The sequence below is a fragment of the Cydia fagiglandana genome, chromosome 4 (assembly GCF_963556715.1).
Source record: "Cydia fagiglandana chromosome 4, ilCydFagi1.1, whole genome shotgun sequence".
In the NCBI taxonomy this organism is placed as follows: domain Eukaryota; kingdom Metazoa; phylum Arthropoda; class Insecta; order Lepidoptera; family Tortricidae; genus Cydia; species Cydia fagiglandana.
In genome coordinates, this window is record NC_085935.1 from 3,304,818 (window position 1) to 3,329,879 (window position 25,062).

The window sequence follows — 25,062 nt, forward strand, 5'->3', positions numbered from 1 at the left end:
AATTAGTGATTACAACCATTAGGTCAACACTAGGTCATGTTTCCGACGTGGATTCGACGTCGCAACGACGTGCCGCGTAGTTGAAATGTACTAATTTGGTAATCTTTACCACCTTTAGACGTGATGGTGACATATTTTTATCCATATAATTACTCTGGGAGGCAATATTTAGATGAGACGCGATGAAGAGAAAAAGAGACACAAACATTACGCTTATATATTCTTTTCACTCAGAAACAAAATGTCTAACCAGAAAACAACTTTAAGTTGTGCAATGATAATGGCGGCCACTAAGTCATGTAAAATAATTTAGGCCGATTACGCAGATGAAGAACGATGAAATCTACTGCACAGAAAATTTTTTCGTGCAGTATGTTAGGTTTACATACATAACTATCGATGGGCTTTTGAAATATTTAAGTTTTCAACATTTTATAAAATGAAAATGCATATATTTGCTTGTAATTGAGTGTTGTAATTGAATATTTGTGTGTGTGAGTGTATTGACTCGATCAAAAATATTGTTTTATTTTGGATATTAGCAGAATGAAGTACCGTGCGATGGCACCATTCACGATATAACAACTTAAATTATGCAATTTCATATTTAGCATCTCGTTATAATGAAAGAAAATGGCGACACAACCTTATGGTATTGATAGTACTTTACAAGTGATTTTAACTATATGGTCGCAATTTGGTATCTATTTTAAGTAATATTTACCTAAAATTAGTAGCTAAATCGACATAAAATCGACGACCTAAAGGTCTCCGTATAAGAAATAATTACGTCGCAAATACACCTAAAATGTCTTATTAGTACATTTGACCTATTGGTCAGAATTTGCAGTTAATTTTACCTAATATTTCGACTTATTTTCAACCACTAAGTCCCTGACTTCATGGTCCCCGTATAATAAATAATTACGTCACATATACACCTAAAATGCCTTATTAGTACATTTGACCTATTGGTCAGGGTTCGAAGTTAAATTTACCTAATATTTCGACTGATTTTCAACCATTAAGTCCCTGACTTCATGGTCTCCGTATAAGAAATAATTACGTCGCATATACACCTAAAATGCCTTATTAGTAAATTTTACCTATTGGTCAGGGTACGAAGTTAATTTTACCTAGTAATTCGACTTATTTTCAACCATTAAGTCCGTGACTTCATAGTCCCCGTATAAGTAATAATTACGTCGCAAATACACCTAAAATACCCTATTAGTAGATTTGACCTATTGGTCAGGGTTTAAGGTTAATTTTACCTAATATTTCGCCTTATTTTCAACCCCTAAGTCCCTGACTTCATGGTGTATTTATGAAGTGAAATTTACGTTTTATTGTCCCTATATTTTGACTTGGAAGTAAAAGTGTACAATACGTAAAATAATTGGTGACTTAGGACGTAATTTTTACTTAAATTGGTAAAATCTTCTTCGAGTCTAGGAAAAAATACTTAAAATGTTTGCTGGGTACCTATTATTTAATGTATTAAATGGAAAGGGGACGACCGCTTCTCCATACAAACGGAGCTCATTTTCCTCTCTGGATATTGAATTGACAATACTGACATCATGGAAAATAATTTTACATATGGTGTATATTAACCGCAGCTATGCCCCTACTTTTGATTTTTTGCGACTTTTTGATTATTATTAAGAATTAGGATAGAAAAACAAATACCAAACATTTTTTTAAAAGCTCCTGACTCTTCTTATAATTAAAATATTAGTTATTTGTACAACAAGAGATCAAAGTTTGTTATTTGTACAACAAGAGATCAAAGTTTGTTATTGACATGCGATTTAATGCGATTTTGCTCACTCATTTTGCTCACTGTTTTTAAGAAGCAAAGTACTCTTGTTCGAGCTGCTGAGGTGAAAAATAATAATTCAGCCTATGCCTATATACGTCCCACTACTGGGCATTGTCCTCCTCTCATGAGCGAGATGGCTTAGGCTATAGTCCCCACGCTAGCCCAATGCAGATTGGGGACTTCACATACACCTTTGAATTTCTTCGCAGATGTATGCGGAAACATGCATAGGTACATCACGATGTTTTCCTTCACCGAAAAGCTAGTGGTAAATATCAAATGATATTTCGTACATAAGTTCCGAAAAACTCATTGGTACGAGCAAGGATTTCGACCCGTGACCGCTAGATTGAAAGTCGGACGTCATATCCAATTATCCACTCGGCCACCGCTCTAATGAAAATTAATTAAAAATTATATAATTATTGCCTGTAATTACAAATTCGAATAAAATAAAACGAAGGGGCATAGCTGTGGTTGATATGCATATGCAATGTATTTTCGTACATCGTGATTACTGTGAGGAAGCGCTGGTGGCCTAGCGACAAGAGCGTACGACTTGCAATCCGGCGCTCGCGGGTTCGAACCCCGGCCCGTACCTACCAATGAGTTTTTTTTATTTTTTTTTTATTATGAATGGGCTTATTCATCGCCACAGACTAGCCGAGGCGTAGACGTGGCCTACGATAGAGCGAGCTCGCCCAGAAGGTGCCTGTTCACTCTTGATTTGAAGGTTGCCGGGTTATAAGAACACGGAAATATAGACGCCGGCAAGGAATTCCATTCCTTGGCAGTGCGCATAAGGAAAGTAGAAGCAAAGCGCTTCGTTTCGTAAGTTTTTCGGAACTTATGTACGAAATATCATTTGATATTTACCAGTCGCGTTTCGGTGAAGAAAACCATCGTGAGGAAACCGGATTAATCCCAATAAGGCCTAGTTTCCCCTCTGGGTTAGCAGATGGCAGTCGCTTTCGTAAAAACTACTGCCTACGTCAATTCTTGGGATTCGTTGTCAAGCGGACCCCAGGCTCCCATGTACCGTGGCAAAATGCCGGGATAACGCGAGGAAGATGAAGATCCTGATCACTAGTTGTCGCATCAGTAGGTAAATGCGACGAGGTACAGAAGACTCACTCTCTAAACGCGTCTGTTACGATCAGGACAGATATGGTGGCGACAGCGCCACGCGCGGCTTATGGCAAACCCCAAAATTGGGGTGGAACGGATGTACTCTTAGCTGTAGCAAAGCGACGAAATCGCGGAGTGAGACACGCCTGGTTCGGGCGATTTTCCGCAACTCGACGTCCTGCGTCTATTTTGCGTGATAGGGGGTGGGCTAGTCCTGCCAGCCCAGCTCCTCGAGGAATCCCACCAGACCTTTGATGTTGAGTAGGACCTCGGGGAGATCTCTCGGGGATCCGAGATGTTTTGCCCTGTATGGGGCCACTCCGCTGCATTCCAACACCACGTGAGAGGCTGTTTCTTCTTTCTCCATGCATCTACGGCATAGGGGACTGTCTGTGACACCTGTTTTTAATAAGATGTTCGTTACGCATTTGAGATGTGGTGTTGGCGCAAGATGTTGGGTATTCCTTGGACGGCGCGCCGCACTAATGCGTCAATCCTGACGGAATTGAAAATCCAGTGCCGTTTATCAGCCATTTGCCTCCAGCGGATCCTTAATTACTTTGGACACGTGGCCAGACGGGAGCCGGACAACTTTGAAAAACGCATTATGGTTGGCATGGTGGAGGGAAGACGGGGTAGTGGACATCCACCAACCCGCTGGGTGGACACTGTAAAGAAGGCTTGCCAGGGAGCTACACAGGCGCCTATTATTAGGAAAGCGGAAAATCGTGCAGAATGGAGAGCCTTGGTGCACAAAATAACGACCTCATGTGGTCGCGACCCTCAGTCATGAGGAATCGAGGAAGAAGAAGTTCGTTAAAAAGTCCATGATATGTTATGATACTGGTCTCAGTCGAACGCTACCTATCTATTTGATACATTGCTTGCTGAGTTATTATTTAAGGAAAAAATAACAGTCTTACATATTTATAAAACGTATGAAAGTGTGTTCATTAAAGCCTAATCTAAATACCTTTAGATTAGGAATACAAGCTGTATTTTTATTAGAGTATAGTCAACTGTAAAAATATGGGTGTAGCCAACTTATTAAAAAATATGTCACATAGTTCTTAATTCACTGACATCATAAGAGCTATGCGACATATTTTTGACAAGATTTGTGCTCCCATATTTTTACAGTTGACTGTACCACAACAAAATCAACAAACGGAAACGGTATGATTTTGGAAGTTACATATCATTATGTATTCCATCGTAGCTTCAAAATTACTGACCCAATTTTGATGGATTCGTGTTTAAGGTCCTTGAAATAATCGACTTTCTCAAGTCAATTAATGAGCAACATTAATGAGCCCTAATAATGTATGTAGTTAAGTACAGTCATAGAATTTAATTTCTGTACCATTTAGTACAGTCACCTGCAATAATATGATGTTACACAACGAAGGCCGCCAAAATTTCTGACACGATCTTATTTGTAGAGCCATAAGAGCGTGTCACATATTTTTGCAGCCTAAGAACAGTAACATATTATTGCAGGTGACTGTACCTTAATCAATCTGACACTGTGACGACTTGACTTAATCAATGTGACGTTTTTTCAAACAAAAACGTCACTTTTAACACTGACATATCTAATCCATATCGTTTCAATATCTAGTATTTGTCGTATCTCATTGTTCGAATACGGCAGATAAAGTTCGAATCGGGCCGTAAGTCATGTGGCGTGTGCTACGCCGTAGCCACGCGTAGCACCCTCTACGGAGAGAAGAGTTGGGCTACCATGAGGTGTCATCCATAAACTACGCCACCCGATATTTTCACATTCATCATTTCTCAATTCATGCAAACTAGGTAGGTAGTTACTGTCCATTAACAGATTAAACAGCCACGGTGACGGCGTCACGGTGACGCTACACATCCCTATATTTGTATGGAGATAATTGTCAATTATCTAAAAAATAGAATTTATTATTAGCCCCATATTAGCCCTGGTATATTATGTATCTCGCTTGGACCAAAAAAAGTTTTTATTTATTATTAATAAAAACTAAGCGAGTAACAACCCATTGGATTTAGATCAGGGGGCCGATTTTTGAATTTCGATCGGTCGATTTCGTCACTCGAAAGTCGGTGGAAAACGGCGAAATGCTAATTTTTGAAATACGAGCGATCGAAATTTGGAATCTAGTGGTATTAACCATCTCGATTTCAATTCGACTATTAGTAGAATTTAAGTGCCTAGTATTGGAGATATTATTTAACGAAATACACGAAATCGAGTGGTTGAAATTCAAAAATCGGCCCCCAGGCGAGTAGGGTGGCCACTCTTTTGAACTTATGAATCCGGGAAAATTATCTTTACACCACTGCTAATATCCCCGGATTGGCTGTTTCATACATTTTGGCTGTCTGACCTTCACATTTTCTATTGGAGAGGATTTTTTTTTCGACTTCGGGGTTGCTCGCTAGCCCATAGTAAAAGCTGCTGAGTATGACCTATAAATTCAATTATTCAGCGCGTAAATTATTGCAGGTGACTTACACGCGTATTCGGGAAACGAGATAATCACAAGATCTAGAGACGATATAGAGATCAACTAGATTTACATTAGATATCGACTAGATGTGACTTGGATATCTAAGTCATAACTTGTCGAAATCGTTCAAGAGGACCTCCAGAATCGCGGAAACGTCAAATTTGACATATCTATCTTACAAATATCTTTAAATCATCCATATCGTAACTTGTTGAGATCTAGTAGAGATTTATTCGCTTCTAATGCCACAGATGGCGCCATCACGAGGCGCTTCGCGAAGTTAGATCGCGCTGTTAAGATTTTTTGAAATTTGCTTGGATCCGGCGCTAAGCATTGCATCGTCACTCTGGTTTCTCTTCAAAACGAATAAATCTTTCGCCTTTTACTAAAGATTTCCGTGGAGGGGAACACTCAAATGAGCCTAACTCAATTTGTTACGGTTCCACACCTAATGGGACTCAATAATAAAATAGGTAACCTTAAATTTAGGTACTATGTGAGTAGGGTTGCCAACCGTACTATATTATATAGTATTGTACTATATTTTGGCTCTGTACTATAAACTTTTGGAAAAATATATAGTACGCTTAAATACTATATTTCCGATTAAACGTATATTACACTCATGTTTGATATTTTATCTAAAAGCAAATATTTCTCAGCATGCGTAAAACAAAAAAAAGTTTTCCGACAGAATGGCTCTTTTATTAAAAAAATCTTAGTACATATACATTTTTAGGGTTCCGTAGTCAACTAGAAACCCTTATAGTCCGTCTGTCTGTCCGCGGCTTTATTCGGTGATCGTTAGAGCTAGAAAGCTGCAATTTGGCATGGATATATAAGTCAATTATGCCGACAAAGAGGCAAAATAAAATCTACAAAAATTTTGAGGGTACCTCTCCTACACGTAAAGTAGGGATGTAACGTCACATTGAGTAGGGTGACCAAATTGCATGCAAAAATGTTTTTTTCTATTTGTCATCTGAGAAATAATCATCTTTATTGGTGATAATTCAATAATTAATAACATCAATTCATTAGCTTTGATCTCTGTATGATGTCTTGCTCTCTTGCTCTTAGGATATGCAATCACGATCTCGCAACTTCGAGATCTCGCAAGAATTTTCAAGATTCAATCTTGCTGACAGGAAATTTTAGTAATCTCGGTCGAGATCGCGATTAATATTTTCGAGATCTCGAACGAGATTGAAAGATTAATCCGTGTGAATTACCTACCTACTTTGTTTTGAGTAATCTTTTTGACCTTAGATTCATGTTGTTCAGGCAGTGCTATTAAATTGTGCCGGCTTTAGCTGACGATAAAAGCACTGTGACGCACTCTGTGCGCAAAAATCGGACGAACTTAACGTACCCAGTCACAATTATTTATGAATTTTGCTCGCTTACCTACCCTACCTTTTTTATTAAGTTGCTGAGTGCTTGTCAAAAATATCAACAGAACATGTTACTCTGCTTACAATTTTGTATAAGTAATTAAAAATAATTATTACCACTTTTTCATAATTACATTACATGCTAATTCGACCTACATTTATATATTTTGTTTAAATGAAAATAGTTTTTTTAATTGATGTACATTAATTTGTTTTTTTTTTATCTTCAAAACAAGCCGTACTCTAAATAAGTGGTATATACGGAATTCTTAGAAATATTTACTAAATATAACACCTTTTTAATTACTTTGTCAAATCTCGATCTCGTCGAGATTAATCTCGATCTCGGAAGTGTGACCGCCGATATCTCGAAACACCCTATCTCTATTCAGATTTTTCGTGCGAGATCTCGAATCGCCAATCTTGGTCCGAGATTGCATTCCCTACTTGCTCCATTACCCCGAAATCACCCTGTAGTGTTTGCGTTTACCTACATTTGATTTGAGATGAGATACTGATATTATATTACCGATAATTGGCTTAGTTGGGCACTTAATACATATAAAACAGATAGTTGTTTAGTAATAAAACACATATGTTACAAGATACCTTTTGTATCTCTCCACTTAGTATTAAGGGACTTGACTGACGGACTGACTAACTTAAAAACCCCTAGATAAGGTTAAATATTAGTACTTATGTTTAGGCATAATTCCTTAGTTTTTAATTCATTAACTGGTTGCCCAAGATACAGGCTATGCCTAGTTTGGGGACCCCTGTCCATTCTGATTTCTATAAAAGCATCGCTGTATGCATGTAACCTCAACTTCATGTAAGTACCCACTGTTTAACCCATTTTATATGTGCAATAATAAATATTTTTTCATTTCATTTTCATTTTTTTTAATAACTAAGTTAATAAACAGACATTAAACCATTTTTTTCGGAAAATGAAAAAAATAAATAGTGGTTTAAAGCCTTGATAGAGCTAAAATATGTTCTTAAAAATAATAATAAAAAGGAGAAGGTGTAAAATTATGTAAATAGCTTGTAAGATACACTACCAAGAAAAGGGGAGAACATAAAATTCTTAACTTGGCTAGCTTTTTTTTAGTTTGTTAATTTTCTGCTCACATTAAATTTTACAGGAAATACATACACACGTGCCATCAAAATATTATGCCATCGATACCATAAGACATATAAGTAAAGTCATATGCGAAGGCGTAAGTCTTATCTTAAATGTATTTCAATCGCTGCTGGTCGCCCCATCTGTATAAAAATAATCGAACTACTTACTAAGATACTGAAGCGACGTTGTCGCATGCTTGGAGCGCCCGACATCGCCCTTAGCGCCACATCGAGCTACGAACATTTAGCAAAAGATGGCGTTAGTTAGACGAAATTTTTGTGATTTAGTATTTAACACTTTATTTTTATTGTTTTTTATTTAGTACTTTATTTTATTTATTGCACGTCTACTTCAAAATTGTATATAAATAGTAACATTGGTAAAGAATTCATTAAAATGTAATCTTATCTTGTATAAAAAAAATATTTCTTTTTTTTGTTGCAAAGTTGCGATGTTGATAATGAGTTTTATTAGATTTATGTTACAGCTTTTTGAATTTACTTGGATAGAAAACGAGTTACTTTATGCTAGTACAAACTATGTACTCAAGAAGTCAACTCTGTGTTATTAGTTCTTACACGTACTCCATAGATGGCGCCAACACGTAGCGCTCCGCGAAGTTAGTTCGCGCTGTTAAGATTTTTCCCGGTTTGGTTGGGTCCGACGCTCAGCTTAGCACCGTTACTCTGGTTTCCCTTCAAAACGAATAAATCTTTCGCCTTTTACTAAAGATTTCCGTGGAGGGGAACACTCAAATGAGTCTAACTCAATTTTTTGCGGCTCTGCGCAAGCGGAGCTAATTTTAACTTTAAATCATACAAATAATCATGAGGTTGAAGAACCTTAGAAACAAGAGAATTTCAAAACGCGAGCAGGGATGCCAACTTAGTGGTTTTACCACTAAATTTAGGGGGAAATAAACCAGCTAGGGGTTTTTTTAGGGGCTTAATATTTTTAGTGGTTTTTTTAGGGTAGAAAAAGGCGGAAAATTTTAAAAATGTAGGCGCGAAGGGATATCGTCTCATAGAAAATTTTAATTTTGCGCCTTTTTCTACTGAGAAGATTTGCTTGACCATCTATAACGTTCATATGTACATATGTATGATCACAAAAATGTCGAACCGTTTGAAAATCATAACAATGTACTACATTCTGGAAAATGTATAAATAAAGAATTAATTAAACGTATAGATAATTTCTTTTATTTTTTATTTAGTGGGTTTTCCAAAATAATAGTACAGTTTTAGGGGTTTTAAGTTGAGCTCTAGGGGTGAAAAAAAATTGGAGTTGGCAACCCTGAACGCGAGTCTAGTGGCCATATCATACAAAATGTAACTGTGTTTTTGCAAAAGGTGTCACAAAAAGGAAAAAAATGTCATAATTTTATATAATGAAGTACTTATGTACAAATAAAATAACCCAAAACTATAAAAAAAAATTATTAATCACAGACTAAACGACTTAATTTTGGCATAACTCTTGATAAGTTTTTTTTACTAGTAATTTACAGCGCAAGTGACACTAGCACTTACATATGTATATAACAAGTTTTTTTTATTAGTTACTCTGCATTTCATTTTTGAAACATTTATTATCATGATAATTTAATTTTTTAAATTCCATGTAAAGTACCACATAAGTATAACAAAAGAATTTTTGTTGTTAGTTCCGCTTTACTCCGATAGATGGCGCCATCACGTAGCGCTCCGCGAAGTTAGTTCGCGCTGTTAAGATTTTTCTCGGTTTGGTTGGGTCCGACGCACAGCTTTGTATCGTCACTCTGGTTTCCCTTCAAAACGAATAAATCTTTCGCCTTTTACTAAAGATTTCCGTGGAGGGGAACACTCAAATGAGTAACTCAATTTTTTGCGGCTCTGCGCAAGCGGAGCTAATTAAACTTTAAAAGATATAGTTAAAAATTATAGATATTTCAAGTGAAATATAATAATCATTTAGATTTTTCTCATAATAAATGGCATTCCTAAAAATGTTTGTTCTAATAAATAAGTTTCCTATAACGTGCCGTTTCAATAATTTGATAACAAAGTAGAAAACAAATTACAATTAAGTTAATTCAAATTTTCTTTAAAAATCATTTATAGGGCGCAATCTATAAGATAAGCGATAAGGTAAAAATGATCAGCCTATCTATTCTCTACATCATGTTTTCGTTTTGTATTCTCATACAGAATTTTCAGGGCTAGGACTATGTAGTGTCAACGGCTTAATTTTTGAAATTTTATTCTCTGGAAAAGGGTAAATGGGTAATTTTAATTAAATTTAAAACATATAAGTACACAATTTTCTATAACAAGGTAAACGTTTTTTTATTAATTATTTTCGTTGTCTACTTTCTGACCACTAATTATGTCACGTTTCTATTTTTGTCTTTTATAAGGTAAATAAAAAGTCGTGTTGATGCATATATTTCTAGCTGTAGATTACTTATAATTATCTTAAGAAAAAATAAAAACTAGATTTCACCCCATACCCAAAGTTCCACTCAGTCACATTTTTTGGTGACAAAAAACAAGACTACCTCATGAGACCCAGAATATGTACAAAAAATTGTACGCAGGGACTTAGGAGGTTAAGCAATGACCAGACTTGGACCTAGGCCCGGCCCACCACACCCATTCGAGGTTAGTCACACGTAACGTCTTTAACACTAAGACCGTTGAAGTCTTAGGCCCACTTGCACCATCCGACTAACCCGGGGTTATGCGGTTAAACCGTTAACCCAGTGTCAAATTGTACTGGTAACCATGGTAACTCCATGTTTAATCGGTTAACCCCGGACTAGTGGAATGGTGCAAGTAGGCCTTAGTAGTTAAATAGGCACCCGTATTCGACCGAAACTCCTCGTAACAAAGTCTAGTATAACTAAACTGCATGAGAAATCATGCAAATTTTACGGAGAAACTAGAGACGAATAAAAATTAAAGAATGGTTGTATAAAGTTTTGTTAATAATCGTTGTAGGTGCACATTAAAGAAAACCGAGTAAAAGGTGGATGGAGCGTGTGAGAGATGATATGAAGCGAACGCAAGTGAATGATGAAATGACGGGCGACAGAGAGGTGTGGAAGAGAAAGACATGCTGCGCCGACCCCAAGTGAATGGGACAAGGGTAAGAGAATGATGATGATGATGATGTAGGTGAACATTGATGAGTTCTTACCATCTTAAATTTTGTAAGTAATAGTACCGATTTGCGGGTCACTTCTAGATGAGATTAGCTCAGGACAGGGACAAGTGGCGTACTAGAAGAGAGGCCTATGCTCAGCAGGGGGCGATAAAGGGCTGACATGATGATTGTGATGATATGATTTTGTTAGAAACGAATCCAGTCAAGATCAATAAAAACGGATGAAACAACGCGCCAAATAAAGATATTAATATGTTTAATGTGTGGAATTAATACGTTTCCAAATAGAGATATTTCTCTCTCTGAGGCACACATTTCGATGTAAGACAGCAAGCCCTCTGAGCCCTCGCTTTAAGACATGGGACAGCTACTTGGTGATAACTAGAAATGCAATTTTATTTCGAAATTTACAATCTATTATTTGCCTGTCTCTAAGCGCCACTATAAATAGCCTACGTGCATCCGTCTGCAAATTTATTGCTGTACTTATTTTAAAAAGCATTTTTTGTATACAAACTTACCGGCGCTTACGTCGTTTTGTATGCTGAGTATAAACTAGTGTAAGAGTAAAAACACCAGAGCACCACTTATTAACAAGATTTATTAGGGAATCACAATATGAGAGTATAGATCTGAAAATAATATGCGAGGACGCTCTCGCGTAAAACCAATCTAAGATGGACGACCACCTCTAGTGATGTGACATTGTCGGTCATCGTAGTGATGTCAAACACCGACGGATGACGATCTCGCCGTATAGCTCGGCCATCTTCTGACCCGACCTACGTCCCGTCAGGTCACCGTTATCAAGGCCGCCACTGAAGACTACCGCAGCCAACGCAGTCGCAGCAAGCTGGGCCTTCACCAGGTGGCGGTAGTTGGCTCCTCCGTTGAGTTGGCTCCTCAACTGGTGGGAGGCTAACGTGGGACACGTCTCATGCTTGTGCATAGGTGCCCTCCAATACAGCACATGTAAACAGTACAAACTCTTATTCACGAAACTCTATAACATACATGTGAAAAGCCTCAGTTCCTTAATATAACAAGGCGTTATAATTCACCCTAGCGCCATCGACAGGCTTTGACATTAGCATACCACAATGTTGTTCAAAATAATCATGATAAGGTTTCGACGATATATTAATGCGCAAATGGCACAGTTAGACCCTTTGTTCACAGGTCCGGCTTGATAGCCATAACCCAAGTAGCACAGATAGCTCTATAACTACTCACTTTTAGTTCTATTTAACGCTCTGTGCGTATTAAGACTCTTATAAGAGCACACTCGTGGTCCTACAGCTGTATAATAGATCTCAGTGATATTTATATAGCTTAGGGCTGATTAAACGCTGCATTACGGCTCTGAAAACTACCATTAATACGCAAAGAGTGATATAAAGGTATATTTGCTACGACTTTATACAGCTTTAAGGGTTATCAAATGCTTTAACCGTTATAAGGTCTGTTTAGTGGATAAAATTACGCCATGTGCTGTATAAGGAGGTAATTGTGGACTTTTATTACGTTGACTTATTAAGGGAGCACAAGTGAACTATTATGAAGCTAATAGACGTATAATGGAACACATGTGGCACATAATACAGCTTGTCGCATAACATGTTTACCGCTAAGCAGCTTTTATTACGCTGACTTTTAAGGGAGTACGAGTGAACTATTATGAAGCCAATAGACGTATAATGGAACATACGTGGCGCATAATACAGCTTATAGCTGAACATGTTTACTGCTAAGCAGCTTTTATTATTCTGACTTTTTAAGGAAGCACGAATGAACTATTATGAAGCCAATAGACGTATAATGGAACACATGGGGCGCATAATACAGCTTATCGCTGAACATGTTTACCGCTAAGCAGCTTTTATTACGCTGACCTTTAAGGGAGCACGAGTGAACTAATATGAAGCCAATAGACGTATAAATGGAACACATGTGGCGCATAATACAGCTTATAGCTGAACATGTTTACCGCTAAGCAGCTTTTATTTCACTGACTTATTATAAGGGAGAACGAGTGAACTATTATGAAACCAATAGAAGTATAATCGAACACATGTGGCGCATAATACGGCTTAGCGCTGAACATGTTTACCGCTAAGCAGCCTATTATACTACCATTGAGACTGTCTGCATAGCGGCTGTTTAAACGTTCACAAGATGCCTTATAACTGTTTAGAGGTTCACTAGTGTATCGAAATAACGACTTGGACTTTATAGTGGTTCACTTAAGTATCTTTATCAGATATATAACAGTCTTATGCTGCATATTAGAATTTTAATGGTTCACGTTGCTTTTTAACATTGATCGCCATTTTATTGTAGATAACCTACAAAATTGAAATTACTTTTCCAACTTTTAAGGGTAACAAAAAGGTTTTGTGCATGAGTTCTTAACCTAAATCATTAGTTTAGTACTTCCTATAACGTATTATTAACTTTTTATCTCATAATTCTGCCCAAACCACTGAAATAGTTTTTACACATAGCTTATTTATATCATTAAATTAAATAAATACTGATTATTTTCGTGGCGCACTGAAATTTTCTTAGATAATGCATATATATAATGTCAATAAACTTGCATTCCCAAACATCTTTCTCGCGTAAATATATAAAAGATCATGTACTAACATTCAACTAAACACTTTAACAAAATGACTTATGGCGTCGTTGCGCTTAACGTTTTTACTTCAATATAAATATGTTCACCTCTGCGTTCATCGTCAGTGAGACTATACTAAATAATAGCTGCTTTTTAAGGCAGAGGTGTAAAAGTATGTTATTAATTATCTTTTATTCAGCCCAACGTCAATCTTTCCCGGTATTAGGGTGCACATGTGACATATTAGCTGAATAAAGGGTAACTGGTGGTCTCTTACCCAGTCAATATACACCTCTTATAACTCCTGTTGCCACTTATAATTCCGTTAAATTGCTGCTACAGCGCTCTTAAGTAGCTATGTGAACTTAAGGCTGCCTAATTTGTGCCCATTTAAGAGTAATAAAAGCTGAAAAGACGCTTATACAGCTCTTATGCAGCTTTTTTATTCCAGCTTCAAGCGTATTCTTACTTCATTATGCGGCTGCTATACAGCAAATCTGTGCTACTTGGGAAAATTATACCGTAATAACCATCACAGTCAAAAGGTCTACTTCTGTAAATACATGAGAAAGATGCAGTTATGATTGGACAGAACTCATGAGCACTCTTTAGCAACATTGTTAATAAATTACATAATCACCCTTAATGGCGACGTAATCAAGTAGGTACTTCATGTCACCGCTTTCTAGCATCGTGACTAATGGCATATAACCACAGATTTGATTATTGGACAAAAAGAAAACATTACCGTGTTAAAATACCACATGCAGGCTAGAATATCACTGCCATTGTAGAGGCAACGACCGTAGAAGTCAGCCCTTCACGATAAGGCTGTCACGGAGCCCATTGCACGCACTCGTTCTACTGGGCATCTTGAACTGGCACTACCTCAACGTCTACTGGATCCGGAACTGCGCCAGCGATCTCTAGAAGGTATTAGTGCAAGCAACCCTTTCAAGGTAACCTTGAGATCATCAGTCTTAAGGTCATTTAAATATCCTTTTGTAAACAAAGTCTCAAGCCAACCTCTCAAGGTCAACAACAAATAGTACGATATAGATAAAACAGTTATCGGTAGTAGAAATAATGGTCCTCTTAAGGATAATCTCATATCACATACAATGGACCGCCTCTTAAGGATAGTATTATATCACATACAGCGGTCCGCCCCTTAAGGCCTGCACTGCAGATACCAGGAACAAACTAGCCTCTTAAGGATAGTATTATATCACATACAGTGGTCCGCCCCTTTAGGCCTGCACTGCAGATACCAGGAACAAACTAACCCCTTAAGGGTAGTATTATATCACATACAGCGGTCCGCCCCTTAAGGCCTGCACTGCAGATACCAGGAACAAACTAGCCTCTTAAGGATAGTATTATATCACATACAGTGGTCCGCCCCTTTAGGCCTGCACTGCAGATACCAGGAACAAACTAACCCCTTAAGGGTAGTATTATATCACATACAGTGGTCCGCCCCTTAGGGCCTGCACTGCAGATACCAGGAAAAAACTAGCCTCTTAAGGATAGTATTATATCACATACAGCGGTCCGCCCCTTAAGGCCTGCACTGCAGATACCAGGAACAAACTAGCCTCTTAAGGATAGTATTATATCACATACAGCGGTCCGCCCCTTAAGGCCTGTACTGCAGATACCAGGAACAAACTAGCCTCTTAAGGATAGTGACAAGCAACAGACCGCTCCTTTAAGCCTTTGTTGCGATTACCGGCGCCAGGAACTAGCCTCTTGAGGATAGCATCCCTTGCCAAGACAAAAGTAATAGCACTTCTTAAAGAGCACACAATAATTAAAGCTCTATAGCAGACATTGAAGCAACCGGTAGAATTATGAACCAGCCTTTAGAGTAAAATGGCTAACAGTGGGGTGGCATAAATAACATACCGCAAGCATTACCATGGTTACTACAATATTTAATCAAGCACAATGTGTTTATTTTCTAGGTTTAGTCGGCAAACCCGTTAACAAAACACATTAGTATGATAACAGTAACCCAGTTCTAAATCTGGGATAAAACAAAATCACAACTCGGTTCCTAATCCGAGAGTAAGTAATATAAATAAAATCAAAACTCAGTTCTCAATCCGAGTTTTTAATAAAAGTATAACTCAGTCTTAGTCTGAAAATATAGTCAGTTCTTAATCTGTAAACGGTACCTAAATAACAGCATTTGCCTTCATTAGTCGGCAAACCCGCTAACAAAATACATTAATATGACAACAGTAACCCAGTTCTAAATCTGAAATAAAACAAAGTCACAACTCGGTTCCTAATCCGAGAGTAAGTAATATAAATAAAATAATAACTCAGTTCTCAATCCGAGTGTCTAATAAAATTATATCTCAGTTCTTAATCTGTAAACGGTACCTCAAATAACAGCATTTGCCTTCATTAGTCGGCAAACCCGCTAACAAAATACATTAATATGACAACAGTAACCCAGTTCTAAATCTGAAATAAAACAAAGTCACAACTCGGTTCCTAATCCGAGAGTAAGTAATATAAATAAAATAATAACTCAGTTCTCAATCCGAGTGTCTAATAAAATTATATCTCAGTTCTTAATCTGAGAATATACTTGTCGTCAGTTCTTAATCTGAAAACGGTACCTGAAATAGCAGCATTTGGCGTTAATATGGAAAATATAAGATAATAAGCAGTTGCTACTATGCAACCAATGTAAATGATCATGTGCAACTTGGCGTGCCTCTTCCGTGCCCCTAAATAAAGGCAACACTCTTACTATACCACGGTTGAACTACAGTAGAGCCTGAACAGAAGTTCATGTTATCGAGGTTCCTCTGTTACCCAGGTTCGCCTTACCGAGGTTTCACAAATTTGTATTTTCAACCATCATGAAAGTGTATATTGATAATGATCAATCAGCTGAATCAATGGCACATATGCTTAAACCATAAAGCTTTCAATCCCAAGACACATGGTTGATTTTCTTCAGCTGTATATGTGCATTTTATGTGTAGGTAACTCATCACATCATCTTATACCTGCACAAAACTAAATAATTTTGTTAAATGCCATGCAAGCACACATTTAAAGGTAAATGAGTTCATAACATAATAAACCACAGTTTATGCAGTTTGCAAAACAAGAAACATTATAATTATTATTGTTTTTTTTTTTTTTTTTGAAACCCTTTGAAAACCTGATTTATGAAACCCAGAAGCAATAAGTGTACTGTTTTATAATGCAAACAGTACCATAACACACTACAAGTTCAGACGAAAACCATTAATAACTTCAAACAGTAACTCATGATGACATGATATCCTTCGGTCAATGTTCAGCAGCAGTGAACGGGTTAAAATAGTTACTTAGAAAGCTTTAACCAAGCTATTTACCTTCGTTTAATATTCATCCATTTAACATTTAACTGACCGGTACGTTTAGAGTCCAGTAGACCGTAGAGTAGTAGTGTATGTAAAAGACATGTACATCATGTAGACCGTCAAAGTCTATATTGACTCCTGAAAGAATTCACCTTGCTTACCATTAGCAGCAACCTGCTTTACCAATCAGCGCAATTAATATCTAATACAATATGTCCATTTTTTTTTTTGACAAGATTTAAACATTGGAATCTCCTGTAATCATAATTCATCAGTGCAAGTATATGATTACACCTTATGGTCAAAACTTCACCAGCAATCAAGTTTTGTTATAAGGAAATGCATCTGAAAAATACTGTTAGAACACAAATGATTTCATTGTCAATAACTCAAACACTTGACAATATCATGCCAATAAAATTTTCATTAGTTTGGTAAGTCTGTTTAAATATATGTCTTTGGTTAATTTTATAACATGACATTTTGTGAAAAATATTTGCAATTCCAACTTAAACCAACATCCCCATATGAACAAAACAATTATGGTCAAACTTCACCAGCAATCAAGTTTTGTTATAAGGAAATGCATCTGAAAAATACTGTTAGAACACAAATGATTTCATTGTCAATAACTCAAACACTTGACAATATCATGCCAATAAAATTTCATTAGTTTGGTAAGTCTGTTTAAATATATGTCTTTGGTTAATTTTATAACATGACATTTTGTGAAAAATATTTGCAATTTCAACTTAAACCAACATCCCCATGAACAAAACAACAATCACAACATGTCAACACACTATATGTTGTATGCAATGGTTGGATAGACCTTTTATTCATAAATTCATAATCTATATTTATTATGTACAGACAGAAATTATCCTTGTTAATTTTTTTGACACTTCTACTGAGATACTACCTTATAATATATATCAGTTTGTCTCCAACTTAATATGAATTGTAAGGATGTATGAGGTTATATGAGATATGGAACATCTTTTTAAATATTCAGCCCGAGGAGGCTCCGGAAACATGGAGCGAATAAACCTGTCACAGACAATACTAACCAGCTATAAAATAGATGCCAATAATTCCTTTTGCTTATTCACAAAGCGCATTTTACCAACCCACAGTCCATGTAACACATACTAACCATTAGTATGCATGTAAAACATGAACAATCATTTTTTTTTCAAATAAATACCTCATTTTCCATGGCATCAGAGATTAGTCACTTATCAACATTTTCTGCATATAATGAATTACTTGAACATAATATAACTGGCATCCATAACCAACTAACTTTGAAATATTATCCATGTCCGGGTTCATTATAGAGGTCTGAGCTGATAACCGCTCTAGTGCCTTCAACGGTATGGTAATTCACTTCAAGAATCATTGCTGTCAAATTTCTGGAAATTACACAACTCAAAAACATACTAACAAAGCATTATTTCAGTTGCAATAAGCACACACACACACACATATGTGAAACAACAATTCACTTTCCTTATCGGTTTGTGTTTTTGAAAACTTGGAATCTATTTTAATTTGACTGTAAAGGGAAAGTATTAAGTGGCGCTTATTGTTAATTGTGAAAGCATAACATCACCATACACATAGTATCAATCAAGGCTAAATTTATATTACCAAAATTGTTTTGTATGACTTTTACTTGAATTTACTTCTCACACCGGGATACAAATCTTAGAAAATGATTATAGCATTGTGTTAATGTGTCAGGTGTATATAATCACATTATGTTATGTATCTGAAAGCACATGAATCACAAAAATAACACAACATATAAGAGAGGCAGTGAATATTTACCACTTTGGCCCCGGAGCATTCTTAGGTGTTGGATCAACGACTGCTTACCTGAGTCAACTTTAATTCTTACTTTGTAATCCCAAGGATTTATTTTATTATACATTACACCATACTGTCAGTCTATGTCTTGTAACCTTCTGCTGTGAATATTGTAATCTCCATCATCATCATTCATCATCATCTTGGAGCTGTATTACACTGTCCATATGTGTTTTTTTTTAGACAGTCATGATGCAACGTAAACACATACACTGCAACATAACTGCAATGGGTATCTGAAAGTAAACACAAACACAACACAAGGAAAAGATAGGCGGCAGTAGTTTAGTAGGTTCGTTTAGTTAGGTTAGTTTTGTAAGTTTATCCTTGTAGGTCTTAGACGGTAAGACATTGTATATTTTAATCCCTAACTGATGAGTGGTGTTGATGCGTTTACTCATTACAATCAGAGTAATTATTTTATATAACGATAACGTTCACAACAATGAAACAAGGAATGACTTTTCCGACAAATCATATCATAGTAGGCGAGGAATCACTATCGCACTTCTGAAGCTGTAAGAGTAAAAACACCAGAGCACCACTTATTAACAAGATTTATTAGGGAATCACAATATGAGAGTATAGATCTGAAAATAATATGCGAGGACGCTCTCGCGTAAAACCAATCTAAGATGGACGACCACCTCTAGTGATGTGACATTGTCGGTCATCGTAGTGATGTCAAACACCGACGGATGACGATCTCGCCGTATACTAGTATTGTTGCGATGCGCCTGAGTGAGTCAATGTTAACGCCCGTTTCAAGCGAAACTTTGTAGGACAAGTCTTATAAATAACTGTCTATTTAGTATTTTTAATTGCCTAATAATCGTACATCGGGGTTTTCGGTGCGGGAATGTCTTACACTAGCCAAATAACAGGTAAAAACTGTAAAAAACGATACTAATTTAACATTTCTAAGCACATTTGAACCTAACTACCTACGTTTAATTCATAGTTTGGTAATTATTTTAAAATAAACAAAGTTATAAATACACGAAATCATTCCCGCACCGAAAACCCAGATGTATGTATTATTATACATTGCTGAGCAAGTTTATAAACATATATACCCACACCATAATATGCTTACTACCATATATACCATATACGTACTTTAACGTAATTACCACCCTAATAATATAGTTAGTTTTCTACCGACTCCGCAATTTCCGCATAGGCTTCTATCCTCATAGCGGAAAAGGAAAGTTATCAAAATTTCAGATTTACATTCTCATATAAATATTATTGATCATTAGTAATTGTAATCGAAAGTAGAGAATAGTAGATTGTTAACCAAGGGTTGAAAGGCACCCATTTCTGTCGAGGTAGTTTGGCGCTCGAACGCAGTGAGAGCGCCAATAGTCCGAGACAGAAATGGTGCCTTTCACCCGAGTTAAACACTCTACTTTTCATATCGAATGCGAGGAAACCAAACAAGACAAGGCAAATTCGCAAAATCAGTAATGGAAGTACCTAATAAATCTACGGCCATGATTTATTTTCCTCAGGACTTACTTGCAATCGGAGACTTTACATGTGTGAAGATTAATAACCCCTAGCGAAAATCATTTAGATTGCAATATTTACGAAAACACATATGTTTTAACAAACTGCAATAATTTTAAAATGATTTGTTCATTATAGTATGAAAATCAGCGGGATTGCCTCTTACTTTTTAATTTTATACTTTTTCGTTCTAAAAGCCGCAACAGACTACCGGACCGCACCGCGACCTTGGTGCGCCGCACCACGTAATAACACAATAAAAGTATTTTAAATATTAAATAACAATTTAATAAATAATATAAGTAATTTTTATCTTGTATTTTATTTTATTTTCATGAATATAGTGCTAAATAACTTAAAAAATCAATTTAATATCGTACAAACATTTAACTGTGGCTGTATAAGATTCTGCCTTTGCTCATTTACGTAATTGTAAGGTTTAAAAAAATATTTTTGGTGTATTCCTTTTGGTTCCCGCCTTATGAAATCGAGTAAATAGAATGCAACGAAAGAAATCAAGAATAATTTGTTTTTAACAATTCACTTACATATTTTTTTTATAAAAAAAGGATCTACGTGGGATTAGTAAAATTAATCAATTACCAATTGTTCCAGGCGAGGAAATAAAGACACTATTTTTCCATTTTGTTTCCACCCAGTTGTTCGTGGGACGGGGACGCAGAGGAATACACCACTTTTCTGCACTAGAGCATAAACGTGTCACTTTCTGCGCACCTTTTAGAACAACAACGACCCACTTTCAGAGCATGAGATATGAAAAAAGGTTTTAATGCCTAATCAAAAGTTCTCATAGTTAGTTATGAAAAGCAATAATAGATGGCGCTAGTAGTCTCCTAGTATCAAACTTTAGTTTCCTGAATTCCTTTGGAAAGGTTATCAAGTAGGTGCCCATACGATTATGTAAAAAAAATTCAGTAGGTACTTTTAGGAAATGTTGATCTCTAGGTCATCAGAGGATACTTTATGGATGACCTCCATTCATAATGTATCCATGTAGTTTTGGAGTTCGCTGTACAAAGATCTCATAATAATTGTTATTCAACATCCAGGAACTCGAGTAGCAAACAAGACTAAAAAACAAATTGTTTCCGCAAAATTGTTTCTCAAACAATTACAACTAAAAAGCAACTTTATATTCTATGCATAACAGTTCAAAATTAAGCTACAGTATTAAAACAAACAACCTAATTTTTCGGCCAATATTAACAACACAAATAATAATACCTTTAAGTTCAAACATTACAAACTTTCACCAATACAATGCTATTTTTGGATTAAAAATGAATTAAGTCACATTAAAATCCGATTTGATTTAAGCTTTGAGCGGAGCAGTTAAAGTTCAATTTGCTATGAACTAGTTTTTGGAACTGTTCTTTTTTAATTGGCCCAGTGATGTAACGGTCTGTCGCAATGAAACGCACTACTAAAAGTGAATCTTCGGAAATGACACCCAATTTTAAACCGTATGCAGTGATAATAGAGTTCATTTTGAAATGAGTTTGTCGTCGATTATGTGTCGCTCTATGTTATGTAGAGTGCGAAGGTTCGGTGCATTCCACAGAGGTTATAGTATTATTTTCGCTACTAGTTATACAAATTACAATAAATAAACTAAAATATAACGCAATAGGCAACATCACAACTATTTTTCACAGCTTGTGTGGTGCACTTTAAAACAAAGTTAGCCAATACCTATTAGCTTTTATTAAATTAACTCTATGTTAGCTAGTGCGTCATCCTGAACTACAACAATCACTAGAAATAAAACAATATGACAACATAAATGATTATTAGATTTGAACTTTATTTCTACAGTAATCAGTAACCACCTGCAATATTTCCAACGCTCAAACATTTACCTAGAACTTTCCAACACACCTACATAGTGCATCAGTAACAACGCGTTGCGAATTCCGCGTAGAACTACTACTTACTACTACAAACTACATTCCTATTAAACAATAGAAAGGATGCGTTTGAGGTCGTTGACTGTCAAAATAGTGGTCCGTTGCAGCCGTCATTGAGCGCTCAGCGCTCTAGTGCATGCGACCTTGCCCGCTACGTCACCGGCGCGCCCCCGGTGACGTCACGCTCGTCACTCGACGTTCACGTGAACACCACGCGCCACCACGCAGCCGCTGCGTGATCACCCGCCCCTGATTGGTCCACACTCGCCAAGCCACAGCTCCCCGCCCCCCGCAACACCGCACCTCGGCCACCCGCCACTCGCGAAGCGGTTTATTCGTACGCCGCTCGCCGACTTGAACGCACGGCTCCCAAACTGTGCAGCGCGCTACGAAAATTCAAGTTTTGTGAATTAAAAAAGAAAGTTTCAACTCTTTGGATGATAATAAACTGAACGCCATGTCTACCTTTATTGAAGTTTGTGGTCCTCTCTCGCCACCGTCAACGCCTCCTTTAGTGGAAAACAAAGTGAGTTTCGCGATGTTTTGAAAAATGTACAAATATTTTTTCGCCAAAAAAAAATTGAAAAAAGTCTGTCTAAAATCTGTGTCAGAAATTATTACGAAAATAATTCGTTGTGCCGTTTGTGCAATCGAAAGTGTGCGGCCACGGCGCGATCACGCCGAGCGCGCGTGATATAGTCAACCGTTCACTTATGTGTCTGTCTTTGTCCCACAGGTCGAGCTGCCTTTGAAGAAGGCTGCAGTGAAACGCGCCCGGGAGTCTCCGGGCCTGGGGGGCCTGGTGACTCCTCAGCCGTCGGACTCCGAGGGGGAAGATGAGTTCAGCAAGCGCTCCCGCTGCGAACTCGCCCGCCTACTGCTGACCCCTCCGCCCGAGTGCAACAGACCCTCAGTGATAATGCGTGCCCACAAGGACGGGACCTGCAGTCCCGAGCCCCTCCCCCCACCGCCGCAAGACGTCAACATATTAAAAACCCTAAAATTCAAAATGAACCGCGGACACAGTTATTCTTACGCGAAGTACATCGCGAGCCAGCAAAGTCCGCCCGCTCCGCCTTCGCCGCCGGTCGAGCGCGTACCTACCCCTACTGAAAGCCCTAAACAACCGAGGATTGAAGAGCCTCGAGTTCCGGCGACGCCAACCGCTTCTACCCCCGGCTGGGTGCCTCTGGCGCCTCGCCCGACCTCCGCCGTCATCGTCCCCGGCGCGCTCCTTCCTACAACAGCTCTGTGGCTCGTCGCTCCAGCACCCGCCGCGCGAAGACGTCTATACGAGTGTTCTTACGAAGGCTGCGGGAAGAACTACTTCAAATCCTCCCATCTGAAAGCCCACGCCCGAACACATACGGGGGAAAGACCTTTTAAATGCGCCTGGCCCGGGTGCGAGCGCCGCTTCTCCCGCTCCGACGAGCTCTCCAGACACAAACGCACGCACACGGGTGAAAAGAAGTTCGTCTGTCGAGTGTGCAACCGCCGCTTCATGCGTTCAGACCACTTGGCTAAGCACGTCAAACGCCACGCCAAGGAGCGGGCGCCGCCGGCGCCGGTCCTGCGGCTGCTCCCCACGCCGACCCTGGCGATGCCGACGCACTAATACTGCAGCAATACTACTGTGATTCAGATCTCATGATCGTTACCTAGTTGTAGTCCTTCATTAAGACTGTCCTGACTACTTAAGTAGTTTCTAGCTTTAAGTTCATGTATGCTAGCTGAAAAGCTTCAAGACTATAATTAAAAGAAAGATTTTTTACATAAAACTTTGTTTCCTTCACTTCACAACACTAAATCACTTCACAACACTGCATATCCAAACACTGTAATCCTGGTAAACTTGGAGTTTTTGACCAAGGAAAGGTTAGCTAAGAGAGCGCTTAAGATTCGTCGGTCAAAAACCCTAATGTGTAAGACTGCCTCTTAAGGCTAGTTCTTGAAGTTCTAAAGCCTTCAGAGCCAGTTCTTGAAGTACTAAAGGAGGCAAGTACTCCGGGCCGCCGAGGCAGGACTGAGGTCGGCTACTCCGGCAGACCGCGCGTTGATAACGCAAGTCGCTTATCTCTGCGATATACTGTCGACGACAGCAAAACTAACTAAGCAGCGTTCTTGCTACGACTCTGTTCTTGAAACAATAAGGCTTTTTTTAACCCTTTACATAGATACCTTTGCTGTTGAGGATACATGCTGAATTAGCGTGTTAGTTATTTTCCTTGAACCTTATGAAATGAGGCTTAGGTGCTAGGTGTTTGAAAGAATGTTATTAAATTTGCAATACAATAAAACACAAGTATTAGATTTACTCTTTATTACCTCTTTAATAGCAGTAGACAACAGACGGTATTATCGCTGATATTTTAAATTCCATCTAACCTTTGGCTCGCGAAAAACGCATTAAATACAACCAAAGTGGCTCCTGTGGTGTTGCTTATGTCCATGGGCGACGATGACCGCTTCCCATCAGGCGGCTCGTCTGCTCGTTTGCTTACTTACATAAAAAAAAAACAAAAAAAAGCATTAACCGTATAGGTATAATTACTTACATGACTCTACATATCACTATGTCGAATTAGTTATAATCTAATTCAACCTAGGTAACCTAAACCTACCATTAGTCTAA

At 37.7% G+C, this 25,062-nt stretch overlaps 1 protein-coding gene and 3 non-coding genes across 4 annotated transcripts; all 4 read left to right on the forward strand.

The window, feature by feature from the left end:
- The first annotated feature begins 5,795 nt into the window (after window positions 1–5,795).
- On the forward strand, window positions 5,796–5,913 carry LOC134664207 (U5 spliceosomal RNA). Its single transcript, XR_010098233.1, has one exon. It is a non-coding gene; the product is annotated as a U5 spliceosomal RNA (small nuclear RNA).
- Window positions 5,914–8,661: 2,748 nt separating this feature from the next.
- Window positions 8,662–8,777, forward strand: LOC134664205 (U5 spliceosomal RNA). The gene has a single exon (XR_010098231.1). It is a non-coding gene; the product is annotated as a U5 spliceosomal RNA (small nuclear RNA).
- Window positions 8,778–9,755: 978 nt separating this feature from the next.
- On the forward strand, window positions 9,756–9,869 carry LOC134664206 (U5 spliceosomal RNA). Its single transcript, XR_010098232.1, has one exon. It is a non-coding gene; the product is annotated as a U5 spliceosomal RNA (small nuclear RNA).
- A 12,881-nt stretch (window positions 9,870–22,750) lies between these two features.
- On the forward strand, window positions 22,751–24,200 carry LOC134663478 (Krueppel-like factor 10). The gene is made up of 2 exons (XM_063519849.1): window positions 22,751–22,956; window positions 23,167–24,200. Exons 1-2 carry the CDS (start codon window positions 22,888–22,890, stop codon window positions 24,043–24,045), a joined length of 948 nt encoding a protein of 315 aa, XP_063375919.1. The 5' UTR covers window positions 22,751–22,887; the 3' UTR covers window positions 24,046–24,200.
- Window positions 24,201–25,062: the final 862 nt, after the last annotated feature.

Coding starts and splice junctions, on each gene's coding strand:
- LOC134663478 (XM_063519849.1), top strand. CDS start 22,888: ATGTCTACCTTTATTGAAGTTTGTGGTCCTCTCTCGCCACCGTCAACG. Junction 22,957..23,166: donor CTCCTTTAGTGGAAAACAAA/GTGAGTTTCGCG, acceptor TTTGTCCCACAG/GTCGAGCTGCCTTTGAAGAA.